Source organism: Crotalus tigris, unplaced genomic scaffold (assembly GCF_016545835.1).
Source record: "Crotalus tigris isolate CLP2741 ecotype Arizona unplaced genomic scaffold, ASM1654583v1 scf7180000024434.1680833, whole genome shotgun sequence".
Lineage (NCBI taxonomy): Eukaryota > Metazoa > Chordata > Lepidosauria > Squamata > Viperidae > Crotalus > Crotalus tigris.
In genome coordinates, this window is record NW_024100602.1 from 575429 (window position 1) to 585336 (window position 9908).

The 9908-nt window shown below is 36.0% G+C and overlaps 1 protein-coding gene across 1 annotated transcript; it reads right to left on the bottom strand.

Annotated features, from left to right (window-relative positions):
* Positions 1-544: 544 nt before the first annotated feature.
* Positions 545-9170, bottom strand: ANKRD2 (ankyrin repeat domain 2). The gene is made up of 9 exons (XM_039331123.1): positions 8959-9170; positions 8207-8314; positions 5529-5666; positions 4985-5092; positions 3692-3790; positions 3335-3433; positions 1905-2003; positions 955-1053; positions 545-728 (listed from the first exon to the last, which is right to left on the bottom strand). Exons 1-9 carry the CDS (start codon positions 9034-9036, stop codon positions 630-632), a joined length of 927 nt encoding a protein of 308 aa, XP_039187057.1. The 5' UTR covers positions 9037-9170; the 3' UTR covers positions 545-629.
* Positions 9171-9908: the final 738 nt, after the last annotated feature.

The window sequence follows — 9908 nt, forward strand, 5'->3', positions numbered from 1 at the left end:
CAAAAGCTGTGGAGAAAGTTTTTACATTTCCTTTATGGAATGGCTTTTCCTGTAGCCATTGAATTGCTGGTCTTTTATTTTTTCTGGAAGCTTGAAAGCAGATTGTTCTGCATTCAGAAAGGCTGTTGCTTCTCAAGCTGTGAGTCTCTTCTGCCATTCACTACTTGGCCAGTTATAGGAAAAGATGCACATGGTTATCTGCACCTGCAAGCAGTCCCAGAGCAATCACATTTGAACTGTGTCATATCCAACTAGTTTGTTATCATGCAGCTGTTGGAAACTTGTGGGAATTATCAATAGCTAAGTGCAATTTGACTCAGTGGATATCAGAATTGCAGTTGTTTATCAGACCTTTAACAACTGTGTGACAAGCAGAAATTTCACAATGCCTGTTTGAAAAAAATGGAAAGTTCTCAGCTATTGAACGTAATCTCATCATGCAACTGCCAAAGATAAAGTAGCATTATGGTTGACTAAACAGAACATTAGAATAGCTGTTTTTCCACTGATTTTCTGGCTTTGTTTTGTTTTGATTGCATCTTTATTGGTGTTTTGTGACCACATTTATTTAATCTCAAACCATTCTTGCTTTGAATTGTGAGTGTCTGCTTTGTTCATCCAACTACATCTCATGTTGGCATTTCTGTTGTGTTTGGCTCTTTCTTTTCCAGCACTTCCCGTGTATCTGCCTGCCATAACTGCACCAAATCTGCAGGAGTTTTGCCAGCCTGTATTGGAGAAATAGAGATAAAGACATTTGACAAACTCTAAACTGACATGATAATGTTCCATTTCTTCAAAATATGGCTATGCATTTGCTGATTTATTGAATACCACTGGACAGCATCTAAAAAAGAAACCACATTTCTTTTGCTGTTATTTTTGTTGCTACTGATTTATTTGCAAATGTAAGTTACATAAACCAGGGTATATGCACAATGGGTCAAAACTTACCAGATTTTTGGCCAACATATCTGCCCCATGCAAAATCAACATCTTAATTATCTTGTAGCGATTGAGGCGTACAGCATCATGCAGGGCACTGTCTCCCTCCTGCAGTAGAGAGATGACAATACCACACTGTCTAAATTCACATATAATGCTAATATTTTTAACCAGTTTGTTGAATAACTCTAATGACTTGTTCATAGATAATGCTAGTCAACTATAGGAAAATTCATAAATTATGTTATCAAAAACAAACAAACTGCACAATGACAGTATTATGTGAGAATTAAATCTATATGTAAGATTGGTAGTCAACAAGAATTTGCTTATAGTACCAAAACAGGAAAAATAGCAGTCAAATAAACAGTTAGATTAAAAAAAAACATGCATTAAAATTAGCCTGGATCCACTGAATATGGCTTCCTGAGTCAGCTATAGCAAGAAATGGGCAAATACTATGAAGTTAAAAATCAGGTCAGCTGAATAATCTCTGTCTGTCATAGATAAGATTGCAGGTTTACCATTATTATAGGTAGAAAATATAAGCACTAGGAATCTGAAAGTAGAAATAGAGTATTTCATTTTGTACTTTTTAGGCTGAAATATCTAAGATGATATGAAACTGTTACAATAGAGAATTGCTTGGCTATCTTGAAAAGAAAAAAGAAGATTGAGAATTTGACATTAAACTTCAAAAGGAAGATGTTTAAATCATAAAACCATAGCACATCTTTCTCAAGCTTAGTTTTCATTTTGTTTCATTTGTGACTGAGTGCAAATATTTGCATGAACTTCATATTACATTTATGTCTCACCTGTACTACAAGGAAATCTGGGTAGTATGATTCTTACAAATCCTCTGCGTGTGTGTAATTGTGGTCATTTACATTAAAAAGTGGATTAAGGTGCAAGTTACATGTTAAATAGACAAGCAGTCAGAAAAAGGTATTTCTTACACGGTCACGTGAATTGACATCCACGCCATTGTTTATCAGATATTCCACAACATCTGCTACACCAGTGCGAGTGGCCACATGTAAAGGCGTACTGAGAAGCTGAGTTCAAACAGACAATGAAAAAATGTAAAGAACAAAAAGCAAAAGTAGAAAAGGATAAATATGATTCCTTGTTAGCTATTTTTTTCTTGAATTAAAGGTAGTTAATTAAAATGAGTCTATTTGGTGTCATAGTGAAATATTGAGACTAAAAACAGGGAGACTCAGATCTGACTTTTTTTTTCAGCTATGGAAATCAGCTGGGCCAGTCATTCTCTCAACCCAACCTACTGCAATGAGGGTGGGAGAAAGCAGGCCTTATATTTAAGATGCTGGCATAGAAACTAGGATATTGTGAGTTCTAGGCCTCTCTTAGATATGAAAACTAGCTGAGTGACTTTGGGTCAGTTGCTCTCTCTTACCCCAACCCAACTCAAAGAGTTACTGTCGGGAGAGGGGTCAAGGAAGGAGGAGTATTAGCTACGTTCACCACTTTGAGTTATTTCTATATTTTAAAAAAGCAATATAGAAATCTAATAGTAATGAAGTGCTCTGGGACTTTAGAATTCAAACAGACAAGCACCTGCCACATAACACCCAGACTTAACAATTGTCAATAAGAAAGACAAAAAAATGTTCATAGTGGATGTGGCAGAACTTGCAGACAGCAGAATTAGAAGAGAAAGATCTGGAGAAAGTCACAAAATACAAGGACCTGCTAATAAAAGTAGAACTTTTTGCAAAAGAAAGCAAAGCTAGTATCAATAGCAATAGGCATCTTGGGCATCTGTACACCACTTGAATTTCATTGGCATTAACAAAATCCCTATCAGTCAAAAGGCACTTGGAACAGCTTACATCCTCCAAAGGTTCTTTTGATATCATCAGATAACAATATCTGTTTATCCCAGGACTCAATAGGTAGATAAAAATGCCAAATCTGACTGTATAGCCAACAATAATACTAGAAGTTTAAATGTGAGTACACCCCAAATAAAATACTAATAGTAGATTCAGAAAACCTTATTTTTCAGTTTTTCTAGAAAGCCTAGTTATATTCCTGAATCTTGAAAGTGGGGAGATGAAGGTTTGTATCTTCACTTGTGATTAATGTACTTGGATTCACACTCCAAAAAGTAGGCATTCTAGACAGAATTAATTTAATTTCATTAATCACAATCATGTATTTGATACATTTCTTCCTTTGTCACATGAAATATTATAGTTGGGTTTGGGAGACAATCTACTGAATCACCTAAAGCTTTCAGAGAACTATAAGTTGTGTATTCTGCCTTAACATTAGAATCTTCCTATTTCCTTAAATCTTTTTTTCAAATTTCCCATGTGACACTGACCTCTTTCCTTGAACAAGTTTCCACCTCTCAACTCACCTTGTCCTTCAACTTTAGATTAGCCCCTTTTTCCTGCAAGAGCTTCACAACAGCCAGGTGTCCACCACGACAGGCCCAGTGCAAAGCTGTGCAATCCAACTGTCAATAAAAACCATGAGTTGTCAGGAAACAACTGTTCCAGTCTCCTTCCAAGGTTGTCTCCAGTATTCTCTTTTTGATTCCATATAATTATAACTCTCAACCCAAGAAAAACAGATAGATCTGCACACAATTTTGTACCCAGAATACTCCATATATATTTCCATTGTGCTTTAGAGGAATTTGGTGGCAATAATACATAAATAGCCCATGCAGAGAAAGGGTGGCAATCTCAGCAGACACAGAGAAGTATCTTACGCGATCTCTGAAGTCAATAGTGGCACCTTTGTCCAAAACCTTCTCTACAATTTCTGTGTACCCTTCCAGGGAGGCACGATGCAACGCTGTCCTGTGGAACTAAGTGAGGGACAGCATTAGTCTTCTGTAAATGGCTGGATAAAAAGAGAAAAGGCCATGTCCAAAATATGATTTTCTAACATTTATAGGCTCCTTGTTTTCTAAAAATCTTTGCCAACACCACATTTCCTATAGCTGCTCATAACAAATCAATATGACTCCTCCATATGCTGTTTTAAACCAACCCCACCCATATTTTTATAGAAATGTATTGAAAAGAGCAGATGTGCTATTGGAATGACATTTCTATTAATAAAGGAGAATATTTGTAGCTCAAGATTGAAATGAGTCCTTGGTGCTCTCTGAGCTTGCTTGTTTTCTTGCAGACATTTAATTACCGAAATTAGGTAAAACCATCAGTGCTCTATTTCTATTTTACGTTTCTATTTTCCAAACATTTTTACTCTTGAGCTGGATATGAACAAGCATACAGATAGTCCTCAACTTATAACAGTTCATTTAGTGACCATTTGAAGTTACAATGGCTGAAAAAAGTGACTTATGATCATTTTTCACTTATGGCCATTGTAGCATCCCCATGCCCAGATAATCAAAATTTAGACAGTTGGCAACTGATTCATGCTTATGACAGTTGCAGTGTTCCAGAGTCATATGATCACTTTTTGCAACTTTCTGACAAGCAAAGTCAATGGGGAAGCTAGATTCACTTAACAACTATATTACTAACTTAACAACTGCAGTGATTCACTTAACAACTGTGGCAACAAAAGGGGGCAAAATTCCCTTAACTGTCTTGCTTAGCAACAAAAATTTTGGGTTCAATTGTGGTCGTAAGTCAAGGACTACCTGTACTTGAAATCAAAGACTTTAAATCCAGAAGCAGTCTACAAGCAACTCATCTGTGCCTGTCTTTTATGGATATGTTTTGGATATAGAAAGAAAATAACAAATTTGGGGCAACTTATTCCAATTTTAACATTACTTTTATTAATAAACAAAAGCCTTTTCTCCTGTTGGAGTTTGTATCAATTTAAAAACAGATTATGTCCAAAAAAATCCCCTCAATGAAGGGTTTACACATTGGATTTTACTTGCAGTAAAAGAAGCAGCAAAGCACACCCTAAGTCAGGCATTGAACTTAACATTATCCTACTCAATCAACAAACATTTGAATATATATCTTTATGGAAAGTGAAAAATAGTCCCAAGAAAAATACACCTGCATGGTCTTACTTCATCACAGCTGTCTGGGGAGCCTCCATCTACCAGAAACTTCTCCACAACTTGTATCCGGCCCTGCACGGCGGCTTTCAAAAAATCCTCCACTGCCACAGGCCCAGTCTGTAAGCATTTTTTTAAAAAAGGATGATGACAATATTTTAACTTTTATATAAAAAGTTATATGAAAAGTATTTTATAGGAAAAAGTAAATATGAACCCCACCAAGATATTGTGCACTGGATTAAAAAAACCTTACTCTCCTAGATTCTAGCCTGTTGCTTTAACCACTACCCCAAACTGGCTCTTGGAAAATACTAATGGACTTTTATTTTAAAATCCTCAATAATAGTCATGTTGGATCTGGAATTCTGGGAGTTAAAGTTCATATGTATGAGATGGGTGGCAAATAAATTTGATAATTCTCCTTCTCTCTCTCTCTCAACAGCCAGTTTCTAGAAGATTGCTCTCTGCCATTTTGCTCTGTTTCCCAAGATCTGCTTGATCTTTCTCCCTTTCTCCTTTTCCCCCCAGTTATTTTCTTTTTCTCTTTTCCTACAATTTCCTCTGGTTCAGGCTCTGGTTTCTTCTCCTCCTTTTTTGCTTTTTTCTGTAGTTTGAAGAGGTATTCAGTGCCACCAAATTCAAGGATCTCCTTTCTTAGGTCCATAGAACTCTTCCGCACCTTTTCTTGTCCCTATAGGAAGAGAAACATATACAAAAACCCTTATGATTTTCAAAAATTGTCTAGGACCTATTAGTTGTCTAATTTTCTAAGTAATATCACAGAACGATCTTTGGCCTGTCACATCAACCTTTTGTTCCCAGTCAGACAGGAAAGGTATGTTGTGGATCCTGTCAACCAAAGAATTCCAACTGGTAGGGTCCAGGAAGAGAGCCTTCTTGTCATTACCGCCCCCTCCCCTCCACCGTGGAACACTCCCCCAGAGGGCCGCCATTCTCCTGGCCTTCAGGAAAGGCATAAAAGCATGGCTCTGCCCCCTTGCTTGGGATGCACCGAGAAGTATGGAAGCATGGGGCTGATTAGTGCCCTGGAGCCCTCCTCTTGCTTTTTAATTAATTTTAACAATTCTTGCCTTTTTAAATTTTTATATACTGTTTTTATGCTTTAAATATTTTATTGTAGACTGCCCAGAGTCCTTTAGTGAGGGAAATGGGTGGTTCTTAAATATAACAAATAAAAATAAATAAATACATAAATAGACCAACCTTTAATTCTTTATTCCTCTAATTTCTTAGCATCTGCATAGCAAATTGATAGTTTCTATGATATTTGTTTTAAAAATAACAATAGATTTTTTAGTTTTAAAGGATTTAACAAGTTACACTAAAGTCTAGTATATAAACTATACTATAAACTAGGGGTTTCAGAAGCTGAAAATGCTGCTGATCCAATCTTGTTAACAAGTGTGGTAACTATAAATATTGCGATTGAGTTATACCTAGTACAGGATACTTGTCTCTTAACACAGAGTATGTTAAAAATTCATCTTTGTTCATCTATCAGTTGATCCAAAGTCAATTATCACTACTTCCATTCCATTTTTCCGTATCATCATCATTTTCTTAATTTTTAAAGTTGTGTTTCCCAATATAGCATGGGAAAAAGGAACAAATCTTTTTTGATTAAACATTCCATTCCATTTTTAACTAATTAATTGTTTCCAGGTTTACTAGAGTTTTAGTATTGTTTATGCTGGCATATAAGGCGACTTCCGCAAGCTTTAAAATCAGCGCCAAAGACGGGGGTCGTCTTATACGCCGGAAATACTGGTAGTTTCCGGCGTATAAGATGACGTTCTAGGAATGCGGCTCGGCGACAAAGACGGGGTTCGTCTTATATGCCAGGTTGCCTTGTACGCCGGCATTTACGGTATATTTAACATATAAGTTGTCCAAGTAAGAAAATTAACACTATATATTGGCTTTCAGTACTTAATATCTGACAATAGGCAAGCATGATGATATAATTCCAGATTCAGAAAACCAATTCCTCTCTTATTAATTGGTAATTGCATTTTTTGTGAAAATATTCTTGGAATCGAACAACTCCATAGTAATTTTCTAAAGAAAAAAATATTTTCTGAAAATATTTTCCAGAAATATGAACTGGAATTCTTCTTAGAATATAAATTAATTTGGGAATGATATTCATTTTGAGAGCATTCACCTTTTCCCAAAGTGTAAGGATTTATTACTCCCATCTATCTCAAGAAACCTCTCTAAATATTGTATTTATATGTTACTAATTATATCCTTTAGTGTAAACATTACCTGGATATTTAATGGATTCAGCACAAATATAGAATTAATATTTCTTAACTAAATGGGTAACCAAATGGAGTATTCTGCTTTTTTTTACTAAAGGCATCCATACGTACATCAACTCTGGGATAGTAGCATGTAATTTAGAAATAAACAAAATAATTTCATTTGCAAATAAAACCAATTTGTGTTCAACTGAGTTATGTACTACTCCTTGGCTACTCCTTAAGTTGTCTAATAACAAAGTCCAAGGGTTCCACGCAGATATTAAAAAAGCAAGGATGAAAATGGACATCCTTGTCTAGTTCCTCTAAGTAGTGAAAAGGTAGGTGAAAACAGTTGTGGACAATTCATATATTCTACTTTATGAATTCCAAAGGAAATCCAAATCTATTTAGTACAGCAAACATGTCCTATTTATATATTTTGTCACAGGCATTTTCAACATCAAATGATAAAATTACAAATTGAATCTTTATTTTTATTCAAGCATATTAGATCTATGACCTATTGCTGTCTACTGCTTGCCTAGTTTTTATAAACTCTGCATCATCATTCTTAACAAATGATATCACTGGCTATAATCTGACACTTCCATTAAAATCTTTGTATCAACACTGATCAATATAGATTGGACAATAATTAGCATGCTGAATGTGACCTTCACATGCTTTTTTGCCAACATAAAAATATGTATCAGTTGATAAAAACTTGTAATCAATCAAGATGATTGTATGGAGTGATCACAATTTGAATCTACATTTCTTTCCCCATTTCACATTCAGATCTATTCTGACAATTACATCACAGTGGTTTGCTGATTTCCAATGCCTCCTGGAGTGGTAGAAAGCTAGTGACTAATAAACAGAGGATGTTTCAGCCAATGAAATATGTTCTGGGTGTGGGTTTTGTTGGTAGAATAGTGAAATAGGATCTAAAAACCCCACTCACCTTAAGACTTGTAATATCCTTGTTAAGAGGTCCCTGTTTTTTCTCCTTCTCCTGATGTGGGATATTCAACCAGACTACTTCAGGTGGCATTACAGAGGAGTGTTTTTTCTGGGTTAAAAAAAATGGAGAAAATGTTCAAGTCTGAGGCATCTGCTCTCTGCTTTTTCTTTTCTTTTCTAATTTATGATGCATTCTGCTTTTGAGAGCTTTATTAGATTTATCCAAATTCTTTTTCTTCTAAGTAATTTTATTAATGTTTTCAAAGCCCAAAAGTAATATCAATTAAGAAAAATATAAAAAGTAAACAATAATCTCTTGCTGCTCCCAGGATATCCCGATAGTTATCTCGAAACCTAATTTTTACCACAAAGATATCCAGATGGAGTAAGAAAATGAGGCTTTCTCTCTTAATACCTAGAGTTTTCTTGGGAGACCTTGGTATGCTACAGTCTGATAAAGCAGCAATATATTTCATGCTTGCCATAAAAGTTAAAATAGTGGTTCCCCTTTTCAGTTTCTTTTAACCATAACATTAAAACTCGAGGCCAAAAGACGGTTTCCCCTCAAAACCTGCTTCCTGAACCAATTCACAAAATTCTCTGATAAAGCTTTGGCTTGCAAGAATATTTTGCCTGTCTAGTGCCAAAAACTTCCATTCATAGGATTCAGTAACCTTCCAGGTCCTATCTTCTACATCTACATTTACTGCCTGGGTCCCAAATAACCAGCCTTATTTGGCTTTAGATACTCACTTGCTGCTGTTCTTCTTCCAGTTTCAGCTTCTCTTCAATCAGCTCTGTTGCCCTTTTTATCTTGTGGTCCATATCCATCTTTGTTCGTCCTGGAAATGTGAAACTTCTCACCTATTCCTCAGGTCCTGACTCAGCTACCCTATCTTTTATACCGTACAGTAAGTACTCTCTGACATCTCCTCTCGCAGTCACTGATATTAAGATGTAAGTCCTGCCCCCAGGTGCCTTTGTCATGAGCTCAGTCTGTCAAACTCTCTTCCTTTTCACAAATCATATTTCTAGTGATCCTTTAATAGTCACACATATCTGGCTAATCAGGAAGTGAACACAGAATTCCCTGAACTGCAGAGGGGGATGGGATTTTGGCAGAATTCCTTTAGTCCCATATAGATGGTTGGGCTTCCTTGGTTAGATTGTGGGTAGAGTTTATAGCTCTATGGCTGGACAGAATTCTCCATAACTACTTATGAATCATTACAATTTTTGGTATAATAATCTAATATATAATCATAGAAGTGATCCCCAACTTGGCATCCTCCAGATGTGTTGAGTTATATAGCCTGAGTACACTAGTTGAGAACAGTAGATTTATAATCCAACACATCTAAAGAATACCAAATTAGGAAGCTCCCTATTTATTTTAAAATGCTACCTGCTAAGGGAAAGCGCTACATATTACATACCAGCCCAAAGGGTTTGCCAGAAAGGTTTGCTAACCTGCCAGGCATCTAACTTAGTCACAAAGCCTGGAATAGTGAGCATGGAGTACTATGAATAATAATGGGTGAACTGGGGGCAGATGAGATGACATTAGGAAGAGTTGAGCTGAAAACTATTTATAGTGGACACAATCTCTGTGCCCCTCCCCCCTTTAAAGTATGACAGCAATATTGCTCAACTAATGGGATATTCCTGCATGCACAAATGGGAATCCTTTTTGCTAATAATCA

Coding starts and splice junctions, on each gene's coding strand:
- ANKRD2 (XM_039331123.1), bottom strand. CDS start 9,036: ATGGATATGGACCACAAGATAAAAAGGGCAACAGAGCTGATTGAAGAG. Junction 5,667..8,206: donor AGGATATTACAAGTCTTAAG/GTGAGTGGGGTT, acceptor CTCTTCCTATAG/GGACAAGAAAAGGTGCGGAA. Junction 729..954: donor ATATGTTGGCCAAAAATCTG/GTAAGTTTTGAC, acceptor TCTCCAATACAG/GCTGGCAAAACTCCTGCAGA.